We start from the raw sequence: 21283 nt of genomic DNA on the forward strand, positions 1-21283 counted from the left end.
GGAAGAACTGACTGACTCAATGAGAGTCTGAAAGAGCATGAAAATGAATTCATTATGTAAAGTGCAGTCCTAGAAAAGTCTTGAGATTGTGCATGGGTAGCGGTATTAGAATAGACTGTAAGCACAAGGTCATGGTTTGAAGAAGGAAGGCACAGAATTGGTATATAAGTCAGATAAAAAATGTAGAATTTTAATTTGAAAGATATATACAATGCAAGGTTGGTAGAGAGGGGCAGTTGATGATGAACAATGACATGAATGAGCATTATAGATGAATTCAGGAAAACCTTAAATAGTTAGAACCTTTGAAATTAAAAGGAAATGCAAGTGTTGCAATAGTAAAATAATGATTTATTTATAGAATGGGTCAATTCTGTTATTTAGCTCGCTTGCCCAGTATCAATATTAATTTCCAGTTTTGGTTGCATCCATATGTAGTGCCAGCAGTAGATATATTATGAAATGAATGTGTCAAGGTTTAATATGTGTAATTGAAAAGTTAGAAAATTAAGTAGATGGATTTAATGATTGGGGAGTACCAATTAAGATGTTTGGAAGGTCCTAAGAGTTTAGAGGAAGGAATATCCTCAGTGCAATAATAAAAATAGATCACACAAATACAAGTGTTGTAAATGTAAACAAAATTAACTAATCTGTGATGTACTGTATGCAATATATCCCATGTATGCTGTTGAAGATTTGCCTGAAAATATGTTATGTTATAAACAGATGTATTTCAAAGTTCATTATTTCTGAAACATGAATTCTCTTTGTTTTGCAGGCTGACCCGCTGTAGCTGGATACTGTATAAAATGTACAATTACTGAATTAAGCATATAAACTGGCATCAACATTTGGAATAGCATCACAGCAATTATTTCATACTCATGGAATGGGCTTCACAAAATCAGTAATCTGGATGTTACAGATGGCAATTATGCAAATAAGGCAATAATTTCTGTGGCTTCTTTCATATAAAAAAATTGTTTTATCCTGGCTGAAGTCATACATTTGTTGTTGTCCTCTCTATCTGGGAGTTCTCACCTTTGCTGATGTTGATGTAAACAATGTCGAGACCAAAGGGATTACTATGGTTGCCTTTGATCTTCACCCCCGTCTGTGTCATAGTAAATTCAAACTTGCTACTATGGATAGCAGCCTTTGCTGTACGATTTACAATAGTCGATGGCCAAGCACAGCATCCAATTGTACCTACGAACTATGGTAAGATACGTGGCACAAAAACATCCTTATCCATAGAGATTCTTGGACCTGTAGAGCAATATTTAGGAGTTCCCTATGCTGCACCACCAACTGGAGAGAGGCGCTTTCAACCGCCTGAACCACCTTCATCCTGGACTGGTATCAAGAATGCCACCCAGTTTGCTCCAGTGTGTCCACAGTTTCCGGATGAAAGATCTTTGTTAAATGACATGCTACCTGTATGGTTTACTGCCAATTTAGATACAATTGTCACCTATGTCCAGGATCAAAGTGAAGATTGTCTATACTTAAACATCTATGTGCCAACAGAAGATGGTAAGTACTATGTGAAATTTAGTACTAATAGTACAGTGAATTATCTATCTATCTATCTATCTATCTATCTATCTATCTATCTATCTATCGTATTAAACACATTTTATAGCATTACATAATTGGTTTCAGTGCTTTTGAATAATGACAGATCTATAGGATATGATTATCAGACTAGATGGTTGTTTGCTTTAAGAAAATCATTACAATTATTTGAAATAGTAACAGGAATTGAAGAATTAAATATATATTTCAACACATGTTTTTCATTTTGACACATTTTTAAGCATATATTTTGATTTGATCAATGTTTGATTTCTGCATCAGACCTGTTCAACAGAAAGAAAAGATAACTTTAGCCATCTTACGTGCTCAGAATTTAAAACATTATATATATATATATATATATATATATATATATATGCATATATATATCTATATACATATCTCTCTCTATATATGTCTATCTATATATATCTCTATCTCTCTCTCTCTCTCTAGATGTATATTAATATATATATATATATATATATATATATATATATATATATATATATATATATATATATATATATATATATATAAAACACAGAGAGAGAAAGCTAGATATACATATTCCGGAGTTGATCTGACATTAATTTTGCACCACCATTTTTTTTAACTTCCATTGCCTAAGAACTACATTTTTGGAAAAAGATAGATGAGTTTAAGAAACACAACTTACAATATATATATATATATATATATATATATATATATATATATATATATATATATATATATATATATATATATTGACATACTGGTACATATGTATTCATGTATGCACACTGGTTCTTTTATTAGCACACCAGGAAATCGCAATTTTCAATGCTTTATGTAGTGTCAGTAGGATGCCATTTTGTTATTGATATCTGATTTTGTGTTTGTTATTTTTTAACAATGGTCTTTTTTATCATCAGAAAATTAAGTACTGGTTGAAAGCAATGCCTAAATCATTTTGGGGTGAAAAATCTATTTAAACATTCTTCTTTAAATAATATCTGTCATACAGCTAATATATGACCAAATAAAATCAGTAGGTGCTTGTTTTATTATTGTGACCTGAGAACTATCGTTTTTAGAAGCGTCTGTGAATCCCAGCAGATGTTTTCTTGCCTTTTATTTTTTGCAAAATTTTGTTTTAGTGAGGGAAAGACATCCTTCAGTGACAATAACAGTACTACATGCACTGATTGTGGAAATAAACATGCCCCCTCTCTGCCCAGCACCTCACATATGCCATGTGATCGCTGCGGTCACATGACCCTGTGATGTCAGAGTGACCTGGGAAGATACCTAAGATGAAGGGGATTTAGCCGCTACCATAACACCAGCCCCCCCCCCCCCCGCAACTCACGGCACACCAACCCCCGCACGAGTTGCTCACGCGGGGCCCCCTTAAAACCGCTAGGCCCTAGGCAGGTGCCTAGGTTGCTAGTGGTAAATCCGGCCCTGGTACCACTTATCAATACTATGTGGCATCATCACCAAACTGCCTGTTTTCTTCAACTGCTATTAGAATCCTGCCTAGCCAGCATAGATCTATGAGCTGCGGAGAAGTTAACCCAAAATGGAGATTTAAGTGGCAGGGGGCAGGCCAGACATGATCTAGGCTACAGAGTATTGTCTATTATCCTGTGAAAACAAAATAAATGACTCCACAGAAGTTGTTTGCTATATCTTGCTATATCTTCCAAATTAAAGCTAAAATTGCCAAGTTGCTTTGCTTTAGAAAATATGTATGTTATCTAGTATATTTAGCGGAAATCACTTACTTCAAAGTTAAATTATTCTTTAGGGGTGACATTTCTGCTGTCGACATAAGGATAACATTGTCTTGTATGTATATTTAGAGTTTTACATTAATAGAATTAAAACAAAAATGCAGCGTGACACAAGAATGATTAGTGGAAATGTTTTATTTGTTTCTAAGGGTTACACATCTTATCTATTCACCCATCATAATTATGTTAGGATTATATTCTTTAAATGTTTACAATTTACTGTATAAAATATTAACGTTTCAGTAATAACCATCTTAATAGTTAAGAACTATTCTTATTGCTCTGAAAACTAACAGTTTATTTTTGGGCCCTTTCATTAACATCATGGGAAAAAGTATGAGGAATTTGAATTATGTAACTGTATATCATGGACTATTATATGATTTTATCTTTGTGGTTAGGAACAATGAAATCAGTACTCTCTATTTTTTGGCTGTGGCATTATCTATAAATGGGAAGCTAAAGCCCCATCATATTATTGAAAAAGCCAAGTGACAGTTTGCTTTTACAAAACTCTAGATAAGAACAATAAAAACAGCAAGGGGTAAGCAAAGGCTAGCAATTGTTGTCCATACAATCTGATTAAACACATTACCTATTGTTACATGACAGTTCTCTGACAGAAGAAGCTTTGTTGTCATGGAGACAGACTGTGAAATTTGCTTTTCATGTCAAAGGTTTGGATGTGACTCAATGAGTTAAATTCACATTAGCAGTTCGTTTGGAAGAAAGTCTCAAGAAAGACTTTCCCTGCTTAATTCATGGTTGTGCTATAAATCTAACTCTGTAATAGTTTAAATGTATTTAATTGCATGCTACTAAGTTAAATATACATAGTTTATATCAGCATCTATACTTTGTACACTTTATATTTTAATATTTTTTTTCATTAAAATATACAATGTTAAGGTGCTGTAAATCATTAGCCTCTGCCATAATGTAACCGTCTCTGCTTTATTTATTATAACTAGCAAAGGAAACACATACACAGACTTTCTCATTCTCACATAGACCCAACGTTCTTTAGGGTAGCGAGTTCTATCTTGTCAGTCACACAGTTGTCAATGATAGAAATGGAGGTTAATTTACACTTATGTATTAAACTGAAAATCCATTTGTAATGCTTGTTATTCACCATTGTAAGAGTTATTCAAAAGTTTAAAAAAATAACATACTTAGTGAAATATGTGTTCATGAGAAAAAGAGACATGACTTCAATTAACAGTGAAAACTAACCAGACAGCTTTCTCTTATTTTTATCATGGTAAATATATGGGTCTTAATAAATGTTGATTTAAAAGTTCTAAAATTAAGTTGAGGTGCTTTAAATAACTAGAAATAAGCTGCTCCACTGACCTATTTATCAATTATGTAAAAAACAAACACATGTAGACTACAAGTTACTTTAATATTAACTGCAGCAAAAATTTCTAAATGCACAACATTTTTGAGTGGAAAAAATAGGTCATGGAATTAGATTTAACAGCTGCAGAATGTCACATTTTATCTTTGGTGTTTATAGTTTTGCATACTAAAACTTTGTGTGATGATATTTAATCTACATGTTTGCTTGATAACATGAGAGGGAATTTTAATATAAATGTATATAAAAGGAAAGAAATAAGACCACTCTTGATTAATTCTATACTGTATGACAATTTAATGCTGTATGGTAACTTAAAAGCCTTATGTGGATACAGACAAAAAAATAGCACTTGTTGTTCTTAGCACATATCCTTACCTTTGCAAATCTCTGTGGATCTAGCAAAATGAATGCATGATGCATTACTTCACATTTTGATCAAGACATTTAAGTTTGCAATCCAATATCAAGGATTCTCATGCTTGCAATTCCTATACTAACGCCTATACTAACATCTATGCTTCAAGTAACATAAAAATGCAGTTCTTAAAATAGCTAGAATTAAGCAGCTCCAACTAAACTATTAACTACTGCTATTTTTCAATTATGCAAAAAACAAATGTGTAGACTACAATTTTACTTTAATATTAATCATACCTGTCTACCCTCCTGGAATTTCTGGGAGGCTCCCAAATTTTGAGTCTTTCCGCAAGAGCAGGCAATCTCCCTGATCCTTGTGAAAGAGGGCATAATGATGTCGTCGCATCACCATAGCCCCGCCCCTTACCATAAAATGCAGACGGAGTCCACGTCATTGAGCTTAATGGCACAATCATGCCATTTAGCCCTGCCTCCGTTATTCAATGCCACGAATTTCAACATTTTATACTAGGGGGTGGGCTATGGTGCTGCGACAACGTCACCGCATCCCCCTCCACAAGGATCAGGGAGGTTGCCTCCTCGAAATTCGGAAACCTCCCAGAAATTACGGAAGTTCCATTTTAGAACAGATAGCATGTTGGGAGGAGGTTAGCTGTGGTGATCTGCTGTTCAGGGTGAACCAGGGACCTAGGAAAGCAATAGAATCCTGTCATTATTGTAAGGCAGTTCTGTCGAGAATAGTCAGTTACAATATTTTGCTGATCAATTGCTTTTAATTTCAATCTTAATACACTTTACACAGACTAGTGGCTACTGGTTGTTGTAAATGCATTGCACTGCATATATCGAATAGTAATAGATTATATATACAGACTGAGTTAGAAAAATATCATTCTGAACTAACTAGTGTATTCTTCGAGAAAAACAGTGAGTGCTTTTGTTGTCAGACTATTAGCAGCAGAATCCAAAAAACAAACAGATCTCTCTCTTTTAAAAGTGAAAGTTTTTCTAGTGAAAGTAATCTTGTCTGGAACAGTGACAACTGAAATATTTTTTTTAAAAAAAAACTGGGTGTTTGCTTAAGCACACCCCCAAAAAAGCTACATATGCTAATCTTTTCAATTTTCAATACTTCTATATTTTGGGATGGTCATTCTGTGAAACCTATACTTAAAGAAGGCTGTTAGTGAGAGTCAGCACCCAGCTAGACCCTCCAAAAAAGGCTATATTTTTGAATCTTTTCTATTTTTCAATACTTTTATATTTTGTAAGGGTCCTTTAGTGAAATCTGTATTTTAAAAAGGAATTTTTTTTAGAGATTCTTTTATGGGCATTTTCGACATTCAGTGACCACATGTAGATCATTGCAGCGACTACAAAAAAAATGTCATCTTCCTTGCCACCAACTGAAGCAAGCCCATTGAATAAATTAACTAGCCCAAAAAAATTAGTCTAAGGTGCAAAAGATAAAAATGTTGAAATGCTACACACACACTCAATTTGAAACTTTATACAGGCATTATGGAAAGGAAAGAAACAATAACAATTGTCATTAGATCGACAGATGCTTCAGGAGATATTTACACAAGTAGATACCCAATTGTAAAGAGCTACCTAATTTGCTGCTGCTATATATATAAATGAGGATGCTGAGATACAAATATGTCTTGCACCCATTATACTACAGCTCAAAGATTAGCCACACAATACATTGCCAGGGTATTTATCAGTTGCCAGGAGAATGACTTTCATTACCTTGTATTACTTATATGCTCTGTGCCATAATGTTGCCCTTCTGAATCCAGTACTCATGTACTGTTAAATTATGAGGAGGGAGGGAGGAAAAATCATCTTCCTGGGGTAAGCTTTGTCTAACCCAGTGTACAGGGGACTGCCTGAGACTTGCAGCAGAGGTGGTCCCCAAGACCCATGTATATAAATATGAAATGTATATAAGTTCTAATTATATGTTCTATTAGTGACATGAAAGAAATATGTAAAAGAGACAGTTCAGAGGCAAGTATTCACCCTTCCCACACATGCAAGTATGTATAATACATACATTGATGCAGATTTGGTTGCCCAAAACATGTCTTGACAATGCAATTGAAAGTCCACATTCTGAGAAATTAACAGGACAGACTTAGGACATGGCAAAGAATACATGTATAGATGGAGATATGATGGATGAGGATTTATGCTATCTTCATTAAGACCACAATGGACAACTTGTAGACATTTATAAGATTATGCGAGGGTACTAAGTTAGATGGTGCAAGAAAATATGGCATTGTCCTTGGAGTGAGGTACATCTGTGTCATAATGCTGCCCTTCTGAATCAAACCAGGGAAGAGAGGGCGGAAAAATAATTTTCCCAGGGTAAGCTTTGTCCAACCCTGGGGTAACAGGGAGTGCCCAAGACTTGGGTGGTTCCCAAGAAGGGGTGTACTCACTGTGACACCAGGGCAACGTTGATGCCTCATACTGCTGTTGCGTGCTAGTGACAGGCAGCCAGGGCGCACTGCTGTAATTAAATTAACAGGGATCATTGAATGGACAATGGTATAAATGAATAGAGTTAGACAATTAGGAAAGTACATATATGTAGTTGTCCTGCACCCATACTACAAAAATTCAAATATTAGGCACACAATACATTGCCAAAGCATTCATCGGTAGCCGAAAGCAGGGCTTTCCTACCTTGTTTTCCTTATATCATCATCATGAGCTATTTAAATAGCCCCACTAATTCCGAAGTGCTGTGCAGAGAACTCACTCACATCAGTCACTGCACCATTGGCGCTTATGGTCTAAATTCCCTAACATAGACAAAGATAAAGCCCATCACTTTAAATGCAGCCTTATATGCTCCGTACCATAATGCTGCCCTTCTGAATGAAACTAGGGGACTTGTAAACATTTATGTGGGGGGGAGGAATCATTGCCCTGGGGTAAACTTCATCCAACCCCGGGGTCACAGGGACTGCCCGAAACTTGCAGTAGAGACAATCCCCAAGTAGGGGTGTACTCACTCTGATGCCAGGGCAACTACAAAGCCTCACACTGTTGCTACGTGATGGCTAATGAGTGGCAGCCCGGGCACGTGGCCCTAATTAAATTATTGCTGCCACTTGAGTGGATGTGGGGGGTGTAATCTTGGCCTAGTTTCTCCAATCTCTGTGCTACCAATTCCTGCTCATAAGCTTTAACTATATTGAGTTAAGTCCTGGGGCATCCGAGTACTTGCGAGTGCTTCCATGTCTACGGAAAAGGCGGCTGCTATAGGTGAAGACCTCTCCTGCGAGTTCTAAAAGCTTATGACAGTTAGTAGGAAACTGTAACATCATGAAGGATTATATCATTGGACCAGTTGTGTGATAGCAATCTGACCTTCCACTGTTTGATTTTGCTATTAGTTGTTAGCTGACTCGCATTGCTCGCTAGGCCACCATTTTTGTTTAAATAAAAAATGTGACCTTTTGCCAAATTTACATTTCAATCCATGTGGTTATTTACTAATAGTAAGTCTGAACATTAAAGGAGGTTTGTGTGCAAGGAAAGGGAAATTTCAACAATATTCAGTTTATTATTTTTTTAATTGAATCAGAGAAAGTAAATGCAATGATGGCAAAGTTTCAAAATCCTTTATAAAGACAGCTTGCTGCAGACTTTGGCCAACAGTGGTGAAAATTTGGACTGTTGTGAAGGGATCATTAGAAAATAGACTGGAAATTACTGGAAATGAATGGTCTGTTTGTATAGAATTCACATAATGTCTCTGAGGAAAGTTGTGCAAAACTGAAACATTAGAATGGAATAAAACGTTTTTTACTACATTTGAATGGGTAATTTCCCTGAGTGATGCCTCACTTGGGATTTCTATTTAGTACTACCTTCACATAAGAAGTACTGAGGAGGCCAAGTGTAAAGTACAATATTTTAGGAGTGTCTGAATACTGGATATGCATATATCTATATATCTATCTATCTATCTATCTATCTATCTATCTATCTATATATATATATATATTGTATCAAAGGAAGACATTTAGCTGGCAATCTGCAGAGAAAGGGTGCATGCAGAGTGACACATTTGTAGTTTAAACATAAACATGGAGGACATATGTGTGACAAAATAACACAATAATGGTTTAGAGTCTGATTTAACTTACATGTTTGAAAGTACCTTTTTCCACAGCTACAGGGTCTGTCTAAACTAAGAGTAATCAAACAGAAGCAGCGGATGAGAACTCCCTTTTACAGGTGGGAGTGTCAGGTATAAAAACCTGTTTGTTTCATTGTTCAGTGGACCGATGCTAGAAAAGCTGTTCGATGTCTAGAGAGCTGGTCTTTCTGTATTTAGTGCATAGGGTTACAATAAACTGTATGGAATCTTTATGTTGTCAAATACTTTACCAACCTGACAATAAAACAAAATAAAAAGCAAGAAGTAGTTCACCAGAACTATTTTAGAGATGTGCACTGACCCCTGTGTTTTTGGGTATGGTTTTAAAATGCCTTTGTGTTTTGGTTTTGTGACAGGTTTTGTTCAAAAGTCCTGAAAAAGTTTGGTTTTGTATCTGGATTTATTTAAAAAATTTGAAAATTAGGTAAAATTATGTGATTTTTGAGCTGGTTTTGCTTCTATATTACTATTTTACATTTTACATCTGCAGTCTATTTTCTAATGATCTCTTCACAACTGTTCAAATATTCACTAACTTTGGCCAGCTAGCTGACTGGCTAAAATTAGTACTGTCAAAAATACATGGCAGTTTACTAAAAGACACTGTAACTGTCTCTGCTTTCATTTTATTTTAATTAATTTACATATCTCAAATTATAAGTCCATGTTTCCGTCCTACATTTGGACCTTTGTCAAGACAACCACCTAGAACAACAGAAAAGACAGATATTTTTTTCAAAAAACCTGACTTTTTATGCAATCCTATATTGTCTTCAGTTGCAAATCATGATTCATCAAAAGTTGATAGTCTGTCTTTCATTGTAAAATATATGAGGAAATGGCTCCCTTGTATTCTCTGTGAGGCAGTCCAAACAATATGCATTTGTCCCTGGAACGCACAAACCAGAAGTGCCGGACCAGAAAGTGCCAAAAACGGAAGTACATAAACAGGTTTTATCTATAACAACAAACACTGCAATTCCTAGGTGAGTCACTGAGACACCTTCCTAGAAGGTGTGTATTCCCTATGAGTACCTAAGACATGTACCAAGGAAGTGCAATAACGCACCTCCACTATCAAATGCACACTCCAGCGGTATGTGTTCCAACTTGTGCAATGATGTACTTCCTGTAAAACAAGTATTTTGGTTCCATATATTACTTGAAATTATGGAAGTATGTTTTGCCTCGTTTTCAGATCTGATATTGGTGCAAAGAATCATGTTGTGTTTTGTATCTACTCGGACACCCAAATTGCAGACCTGTTGGATTTCTCTGAACCCGAACCACTCATTACTAAGATATAGAGTTGTATGTATATATCTATATATCTATATCTATCTATCTGTCTATATATATATATATATATATATATATATATATATATATCCATATATATATATATATATAAATACATATATATATATGTATGTATATATATATATATATATATATATATATATATATATAATGTATTGCTGTAACAATATAGGTTGAGACCAAAAGACTGCCATCTCTTACATGGTTGAAAATTAAATTCCTTTTGTTGCCCTAAACTCAGCAAGTCCCTTAACATTGTATTTTAAATATAAATACAATTATATTGTTGTATTATATTTATATTAAACTTTGATTTAATTGTGCGTCTGGAGCAGAGAAAAGATGGTTTTTTTTAGAACTTTTATTACTCCTTTATGGGACTCATACTATAATTAATATTATATATTTTCATATTATATAAATTCTGTTTGTACAATATTATACCTGAACTGAACATTAAAATGCCACTTACAAAGAGGTTGCATAGGAAAATTTTTGTCAAGGGCAGTCTTTATGGTGTGTTATCAACAGTGGAAGTAGGAGATTGAAGAGGATGCAAATGTTAATCTGTGATTAATCCCTGACCTTTCTCATCTGAATCTCTATGCTATGCAAAACAAGGAAGCAAAGAGATTACTGAGTGACTATTACAATCTTACTCCAGCAAGAGGAAAACTATGCTTTAATAAATGACAGAAACTTGGCACAGCAATTTTGCTTCAAGATCACAAAATCACCTTGATTTGCTTTATAGCTCTTTCTGGTAATGTATATCTCATGTATGAGTCTAGAATTTATGACTTCATTGGATAATATAACCTCTTTTATGTTCTCTTAGACAGGAACGAAAATCAAGCTCTGAAAAGTAGTTATTTAGCTAAAGAGCAGGCATATGCATGCCAAGAATTAATTAGAAATGTCTGCACATTCTAAATAATGGCCTAACTGTAGTGCACTATGCCCTTCCGAATCACCTCTGGCAAAGGAAAAGGAAGTGAATCCATGTGGAATATCTTTATTCCTTGAGCATAGTAAAGGGAAGCATAATATCTTTCTGAATAGCACAGATGAAAATTTCAATACATGCTGTAATTTATATTATGGTGTTGTATATACAGTACATTTTTTCTCCAACCTAATTACTATGTTGTTACTGTTATGCTGATTAGTATTGCAATGTGCAAAATGTATTTAATCAGTGCATATAGTAGAGCAAATAGAGGACTGGATTCAGAGGACATTGTTGATTTGGGAATTTGGTGGCATCCACTTCTAAATGAATTGGTACATTTCTTATTTCTACAAGAGACCAAATATACTTGATATAAATATTCTATATTTGGTTCAAATATATATTTATTACTAAACTGTAAATGTATCTTCCTGCAATCCAAAATATAAAAAGCTCAAACATACATAAACAATGAAGTGTCTTGTAAAACGAATTGTGTATTTTGAAGTCAAATACGGGTGGTAAGAAGAACTAATTTCATCTATGTTCAATATCTAAGTGGCATGGTACAAGTATAAGCACATACTTATTTTAAATAAAGAAGTGGGCTATTCTATCACTTCTAGACTATAATGAATACGATTTGCAGCAAAACCTAGACATATGCTGCTGTGAAACCACAAATTGATAGTGAATTATATTGCTGTGTGCATTAGGTGTGTCGTATAAATGATCTCCAATATATATATATATATATATATATATATATATATATATATATATATATATATATATGCAACAGAAGACAGGTATAGCACCTCATAGTGTAAATCAAATACAAAACCTTGGAAATGTATTAACATGCATACCGTGAGGTTTAGTTGGGAGATCTTGTCATATACTGGGTCCTCCTCAATGGCTGGGCCTCTGGACCTCAGCTCAGTAAAAAGATAATATAGAAAAAAGCAGACATAGTGCAGTATTGTATGTATGATCAATCACACCACGTGAGACAATGATGACAACACCATGTGCCAATACCACAATCACTTATAGTAAAGAGAGTATTTATAACCCCAGTGTGAAGCCCGTTAACATAGAAATATAAATGCACCCTGCGTACCAGATATCTCTGGGGAGAACAGCACTTCCCAAGTGGCACTTCTCAGATTGTAAACCAGGATTTTCCTTATTAAAGCACGTGTTCCACAAACCAATCACTCTCCCAAATTTCAACAAAATAGAATTGGAGAGAATGCGATGTAGTAAGCAAATAAATGTAATAAACAAAGTAATAAAATAACTTACATCGGGTATAGGAACCAGCATAAAATGACAACCAAGCTCGACGCGTTTCGTCTGGGTTAATTCAGACTTCCTCAGGAGAACTGAATGATCATGTTTAACGCTAGACCCTCCGGTAATTTATGGACCGGATCCGCCATATTGGTGCTTGCGCACAAACCACCCTTTAGTGCACAGGTGTGAAAACCGCAACAAACTTTATTGAGTATGTGTATATATATATATATATATATATATATATATATATATATGTATATAATGAAAAACGCTGAAAAGCATGTGTTGATTGTTACATGTTGATTTGGCTTTTGCACACTTTGGCCGCTGACTGATAACTAAGTAAAAGTAGGTCACACGCACCATTACGCTACTGTGCACTGCCAGGGCACGGTACTTTATATTGTTTCAGACATACAAATAGGTGATTAATGGCATATAGCTACCCGTGCTGGCATATTCCATGGCATTCATTTATAACGGCATATTTTTAGTGCCATTATCTTACACTTTTCCTTGAGCAAAAGAAATAAAATTGGATCATCATTGCTCACTCACACAACCAAAGGTTCTTAAGTGTAACTGCAATTCAGCAGGACTACAAAGGCAAGGATGGGAAGAGCAAGTTCCTTTTCAAATTTTCCTCATCACTAATTGATGGCAAATTATATTCCATAAACACATTAATAAATTACAGACAATATCTATTATTACACTATCTTGTAGTAATTAGTAGACATGTGCACAGACTCCATTGTTTTGCAGATATCCCCTTTCCACCCCACTACTGAAATGGTTTAAGAAACTCGTTAAGGCATATCAACTGTGGAATTCCACTTCATTGCTGCCTCTTGCTGGATGTGATACATATGTTCAACAGTGACAAGATCAACATTTATATGGTTGACACTATAATGTAGACAGGATTAGAAAGGTCAACAGGGTATAGAAAGCAGACAAGGGTATAGAAAGTCGACAATAATGACATCAACAGTTTAATTAGATCAACAATTGAAATGTAGACAGTATTATTAGGTCGACAATTTAAATGTAGATAGTTTTTTAAGGTCCACAATAATTTCCCTAACCCTATCCCTAACTCTACCCTAATCCTATCCCTAACCCTAACCACCAAATACTGTCTACATTTGAATTGTAGACCTAATAATACTGTCTACATTCGAAATGTCAACCTGATAATACTGTGTACATTTCAATTGTTGTACTTAATAATTCTGTCAACATTTGAATTGTTGACCTAATGATACTGTTGAGATTTAAATTGTCAACTTAATAATACTGTCGACAATGTGAATTGTCGAGTTAATGTTGTTGACTTACTGAATGTGAAAAAATTAATGTCTAGCCGTCAACCGCATATCTTTGGAAATGTGAGTAGAAGTAGTAATGACGATGATTTAGAAATAGAAATTGAGAACTTGCTAATGTGTAACTGGATGAGGGGGATAAGTGTGGATCTGAAAATTTTACACTGTGCTGGATAATGAGGAGAATGATGTATGTGTCCAAGTAAGTCATTTACCAATGGTACCACCTCATGACCATGATAAGTGCACTATATAACCTCGGCAAAAGACCAAAAAATCCACCTCTTGCATATGGAAATATTTTTATCCCAACCCAGACAACATTTTTCAAGGCATCTGTAGCCTTTGTGATGCCAGAATAAGTAGAGATAGGCACCTCCTATCTTTATCATCATCATCATCATCATCATCATCATCATCATCATTTATTTATATGGTGCCAGTAAACTTCATAGTGCTTTACAATTGGGAACAAGCGCAGTAATAAAGCCATACTGGGTAACATAGATAGACAGAGAGGTAAGAAGGCTCTGCACGCAAGCCTACAAGCTCCTTATGTTATTTGCAGTGAGTTCATTCAAGTAGCTTATCAAAAGGTGGAAAATCACATACAGTAACGAGCAGTTCAGCATCAGCTAGCAACAGAATGGATAGACACCTTATGCAATCGACACCATCAACACCTTCATCATTAGCCACGTCATTATTAGAATATTGTCCAGCATCCAATTTTCGAATGCAAACTGACATGCCTAATGAAATCCATGATTCCCAAGAGACATCCTTGTGCACTACACCTGCTGCTGCTTCTGTGGGTGAAACTTCTATACAGAAGAGGACCAAGAAATTAAGCATAGTCTTAAGCAACAATTGACTGTAAAGCAGCTGTTTCCAAGAAAAACCAAGTATGAAAGTCAGCATCCTGTGCACAACATATCACTAAAGCCATGACAGCTATGTTGTGGATGTACATCCCTTTTCCACCATTATCATATCAGGTTTTTGCAGATTAGTTGAGATTATGTGTCCATGCTACCAAATTCCATGTTGATTCCATTTCTCCGGAAGATCAATTTCTTATCTGTACCTGGGCATTAAACAATGTGAACAAGCAGTACTGGGCAAACAAGGGACTACATGACTGTGATAGCTCACTGGGTAGGTGTATAGACTTCAGCATCAGCAGTACCTGTATTATCATCATCATCAGATGTCACTGATACTGGCCTTCAAACAATTTCATTCATATTGAGACACTTGGGATTTTAAAAGCAAGAAATATATATTTTTGGGGTGTGCTGCTCATAGTCATACAGCAGCCTGCTTTTTCTCCCCTAAATAGTTCAGAGTCACTGATACTGACCCTTGCACTACTGCTTTCAGATTGAAACACTTTGATTTTAAAAGCAAGAAAGAATATTTTTTGCTCACTCCTAATTTACTAATATTATATTAGTAAATTAGGAGTGAACAAAATAATAATAATAATAATAATAATAATAATAATAATAATATTACAATCAGTAGCCACTGCTTGTCTATGCTTCACTCTCTCTTACCCAATTGACCAGTACACAATTTCAGCAGACTGATCTGTAAATAAACTCTTAAGGTTTGTGTAGTAAAATCACAGCTATTGCAATATATATTGTCTACCCCAAAATTCGAGTTCTTAGAATCGGAACTGCTCATCTCTAGTAATTAGTCTTTAAATGTTTTATTCCATATGCAATTATAATAGACAGCAGAGAAGTAAATTTTCTTCATACATGTTTTTTCAGTAATATATTATTTCCCTTCAGTATTTTCATTGAAACTATTTAATTATGGAGAATGGCTTCTTAGACTTATCACCGACATGTTGATTAGGGTGATCATTTTAATGTCAATAATTTCATGAACTAAATTACTAAGTGAAGCAAGTCAAGTGATACCATTTAAATTTGTTTAGCTGAATATTCATGTGCAAATTACCATATTCATATTCAAAGAAAGGTTACCAAACTACTTTATTTAGTTTTCTCTAATTGATTTTTGTGAACTCCAGTGAATTCAGCACAGCAGGCTGTGCATGAAAATGTGTTGTGAAACATCTTTAACACTGATGTGTAATACAGATAAAATATATACATTTTTTTGTGTCTTCATTTTAACATATTGGTTTATTTTTGGATAGTGTGCATAATAAATTAATGTTTGTATTTTGAATGGGTTAGGATGCATTTTTGTATCTAAAATGCTTTCTATGAGATCTTTGAACACCATGCTGTATAAAGGAAGGTAAATCTAAGAAGATTGTTTTGATAACCAGGAAAACCTAAAACAAACCTGTTTATTCTCGAAGTGATGTCTAGGATTGATTACATCTGCCAGGACTAACCCTAACTTCTGAAAAATATTATTGAAAAACTGAAACAAATCAAGTGGTATATGATTATGATTCTCATGTTTTGATGCATCAGTTGTAAAGAGGACAAGTAAAAAACAATAATAAAAAAAATGCAATTTTTTTTTTGATTATCGGCTTAGTATGACTGTGGCAGGAAATGTTTCACTCATAAGTAGTCACTTGAGTTACAGCTGCAGTGTATCTTATGTGTTCTTAAAAGTTATTGTTAGGGAGTTACCTAACCATAACAAGATAATTTCAGAATGATTAAGGGGGAGAGTACCAGTGGATTATACAGTATGTTTATTTAGTTGATGCACTATACATGGTTTCTATTTTGCTTTGTGCTAAATTGTTGTTGTGGTATGTGTACTCATGTGTTTATAAGTCATGCCGCATCAACGATATAATTGTTTAAATAAAAAAAAGTATTGTATGTGATGCAAGGGATCTTGGGTGTTCCATACGCACATTGCTAGTGTCTTTGTCATCCTCAGTGGGCAAAATGTGAATCTGACAAGAGCACACGAAAAAGTAACGACCTATCTCTTATTTTCACTTTTCATAGCGCTTATTTATTTGAGAACACAAGCCAGTCAACACTAGGCAGCATCAAAAGTTCATTTTTCTTTACCATTTTATATGTGCAGAAACAATACACAATGAATTATATGGCATACACTTTTGACTTAAAAATGACTCTGATGAAATCGCCCTATAGGCGATGAAATGCGTCACGCTGTATGTGGATGTCTTTTATAATATTGGAACAGTGAAGCACTAAAAGGACTTACAATCATTATTACAAGTGAACCGCTAATCTTTTTGCTTGGGACCAATGTCTGCTGCAATTTTTTTTATACTTTCCAGTGTTTTGTGGACAACTCTGGGATTACCGACAGGGAACTCCCTGTGTGCTTTGGAGGAGGAGTCCAAACAGTGCCGAACTTTTCAGCTTTGTGGGCAGTCATTCTAGAAATGCACACGGAGCTGTGCCGAATTACCTCTCGGTTCCCCTTTCAAGTTTTTGGATGAGAACACCGGCTTCTGTGGACATACCCTGTCAGGATTCATATTTATTCAGCACTTGTATATTACCATGTCTGGATGTTTTAGCGGCCAGGTTGATCCCTGGATACCATTTGGTATAAAATACTTTTCAGTTCAGAATCTGGAGATCTAACAGTTTTGTTTTGAACATAACAGCGATTGTGCTCAGCTCCAATAATACACTTAAATTGATATTTCATCTATTGATAATCTATGGTTTCCAGTGCTCTATACCTTTATAGGATTGGTTGAATGCTTGCTCCGAGCTAATTAGTAATATCTGTGTTTTAGTAGTTTATTTTATATATGTTTTTCCATGTTTTGAATATTTTATGATTCAAAAATATTTTTAATTACCGCAGTCTATCTATCTGTTTTGGTACAACACACACTCCGTTTCGCCAGCGCTGTCCTATACAGCAGCCGCGGCGCTGTCTAAGAAGCGTCTGCGGTGGTGCTGTATACAATACAGCACCGCCGCGGATGCTTCTTTGACAGCGCCGCGGCTGCTGTATAGGACAGTGGCCACTTAGTTAGTGCAGGGGGGGGTTTCTAGTGACTCAGAAACCCCCCCTGCGTGCACCACTGGGTAGGTATACACTGCAGAAATTTTTTCCTGATGTGTTATATATAATGATCTTACCAATGACTGATAAAAAAAAGTCCTGATCAGCATACAGATTCATGTGTACACATTATACACTTTGTTCCATTGCTTTACAAGGTTTTCAAGTCAGTTTGAAAATTTTGATCAACAATTTCATGTACTTTGGAACGATAATCGTTCATCCTTCCAGGGGAGACACCACAGTGATATCGGGCCAATCAGTCATTTATCGTCTGATTGATGCAATAATCTGCTGAAAACACTGTAGTGTGTATCTAGCTTTACATAGGTCTTGTACCTATGTATGAATAAACCAAGGAACCCAGTTAATTTGACAAAGCAAATGTTCAGACCTGGTCGTTGTAGCATGTCTACTCTCCTAGGGAAGCACCTCCCTCCTAAAATAGCAACTTGAGTAAAGAGTGCTTGGTGGACATATTTAGTTAGCTATGAACACTCCAGTTATTTCATGGACTTTATTTAGCTTAGTAACATGTATCAGACAAATAATAATGTTAAATGACTACTTGCTTGATTTGTCAATATTGCACAATAAAATAGGTATACTAATTTTGATGCATTTTATAAGCAAAAGGCTGTGTTTATTGTAATTTGCACACCACCAATTAATATGAGACAGAAATGAATATTGTTCATAGCACTTACCTTTATCAGCATGTCCATCATTTGTGGGCTAGACATATGCGGCTTTCTGTTTGTGTTTAGCCCACACCAGCATGTTACATATCTTAGTAGTCAAAACAAACAACACAGATTGCGCTGCGGAGACCTCAATTAATATAACTCAATAAATCTTACTGGAGATATCTTAGTAGTCAAAATACCATTTCATGCTACTCAGTTCAAACTGTTAATGTCAGCTAAAAGATGCGGTGGCAGGGGGTGACAGAGCCACAAGACAACATACACTTCCCCACCCAGGATAAAGATCAGAATACATTATATTAGAGAGTGTATCTAGCAAAGATTGTACATACAACATAGGTTATATTTGCAAATAATACCCTTTGCATGTGTTTTTTTACATTTAAACCATTAAAAGTTGTGATATATTGTTATGCAATTATATCATTGTCCCAATACCTGGGATAACAGTGGCTCTTTTATCCATGCTAACCAGTGAGAGCTCTCAGACTTAACCAAGCATGATTTCAACACCAAGTAAGCAATGCTGTGCTTATATGACTGAATACATTTCCTTTTACAGTCACTAGTGAGTACAAATTATCACTGAGGCAAACATAATTGAAAGTAATTTAGGATTTTATTGCAACACAACCACTGAAATGGCTATATAACTCTTAACAAATGTATTAAGTTGGTAACAGTACAATTGAAATATTACACAAACAGGGAGCACAATGCAGCAATATCACATGTCTATTTAACCTAACAAGCCAATGGGGACAATCTTCTGGATGCAATCTACCTGCAGCCTCCTTTTACTGGCATGCTACGATCTCCATGTATTCCTGATTTGGACCACTATGATAAAAGATATAATACAACAATAAGTGTCTACTTAACAAAACATTGGGGATAATCCTCTAGATGCTAGCCATTGGCATTCTCCTTCTTGACACTGTTGAAGCTCAGTGCATTGGACAGACTCACATGTCTCTGAGACCAGATGGAGTGAGAGATGCTGCAAAGCTCCAAGATGCTCTGACTACTGTTTGCCTTCTAACCAGTCCAATGGGAACAGTAATCCCCAGTATGTACTATCACCTCAAAAGTTGCCTTGAAGGCCCCAGATCTCCGTTATTTGAGCCGACAATTGACATTTTTGAACTACTTTTGACCATTGTGTCACTATACACACTAACCCGACTTCCAACCGAACGGTCGTACGTCAACTGATTTTCGCAATTATTGGATGAAAACGCTCCAGTGTGTACCTAGCCTAAGTCTCTTCAGGAAGGAAAACAAGTTGCTTATTCCTTTCTAGCTATCTAAATTCTGTAAATTCCCCTTGCTCTTTAATGAAGATAACAAAGATGTGGAAAATGTATTGTATCCTCTTTTCCTTAGACAAATTTCCCAACCTATGCAGTAATATGAACTCCTATTCTCATAGATGTGGGAAGGGTCTTCACAGGTAAAACCAATAAATAAAGGGGTCCTTGTAGGCTATCACTTCTATATCTTAGTCTCTTCTCCCTAACTATCTTTCCCTATCCTCAATCTTGTAGCATTAACACAGTCCCACAAAAGGGTGCAATTTAACTTTCTTTGGGCCCTCCCACCTACATCTTATCTAACTAGTGCAATACCCTTGTAAATATATGTATATATATATATATATATATATATATATATATATATATATATATATATACAAAAGCAAATAAGTTACTTATCCATGTGATAGACGGTGTCTGGGTCCTAGATGGTTTTCCCCAGTCAGGACCCCAGCAGTCTCCTTCTCTCTGGAATACCTTTATCTTCTCTACTCAGATGCCCCCCCCACCATCTCTCAGGAGTCTGAACTCTGCTCTAGTCCTCTGTTTAAATGTATAGGCCAACAGACAGTGGTGCCTTCCCCTTACAATCAGCTGCTCCATTTGAGTTTTAGACAGAAGGGCGGGTAGGGGCTTCTCTCACTGTCTGTTTGTCCACAGCCAGCCTGACAGGCTCATATACTCTGTTTTATAATCAGCTCCTTTTTATATTATAACTTCTGCTCCCCATCTTAATCACTCTCTACTTAGTCTCTGTCTCTGTCTCTTTCAGTTTATTCCTGTCTGTTAGAGACCATTTCTCTAACTCCTAACTACCGCTCTCTGTCTGAGGTAATTCCTCTTCCTCCCAACTCCCGCTCTCCCAGAAACTCTAACTGACTATTTGTATTGCTTCTTCACAAGCTCCTCTTCCTGACTGCATGCTGGGGCATGCTGTTCTCTGCCTGCAGTGGAGATATCTAAAACGCATTTGTGCGGCCTGCACTAATATTCCCACTCTTGCCACAGTCACAGAATGACATTCTAAGTAGAAATATACATGCAGAAACCACTCAATTAAA

At 35.6% G+C, this 21283-nt stretch overlaps 1 protein-coding gene across 3 annotated transcripts in view; it reads left to right on the plus strand.

The window, feature by feature from the left end:
• Positions 1-21283, plus strand: part of NLGN4X (neuroligin 4 X-linked) — a 285144-nt gene that overhangs the window by 109651 nt on the left and 154210 nt on the right. For 2 of the 3 annotated variants that reach the window (XM_075196474.1, XM_075196475.1), the window contains exon 2: positions 782-1539. The exons of the other annotated variant lie outside the window; for it this stretch is intronic. In XM_075196474.1, coding sequence (XP_075052575.1) covers positions 1068-1539 — 472 coding nt within the window. In that variant the 5' untranslated portion in view covers positions 782-1067. The remainder of the gene's footprint in view (positions 1-781; positions 1540-21283) is intronic. 3 annotated transcript variants of the gene reach the window in all.

Source organism: Mixophyes fleayi, chromosome 2 (assembly GCF_038048845.1).
Source record: "Mixophyes fleayi isolate aMixFle1 chromosome 2, aMixFle1.hap1, whole genome shotgun sequence".
NCBI classification, from domain to species: domain Eukaryota; kingdom Metazoa; phylum Chordata; class Amphibia; order Anura; family Limnodynastidae; genus Mixophyes; species Mixophyes fleayi.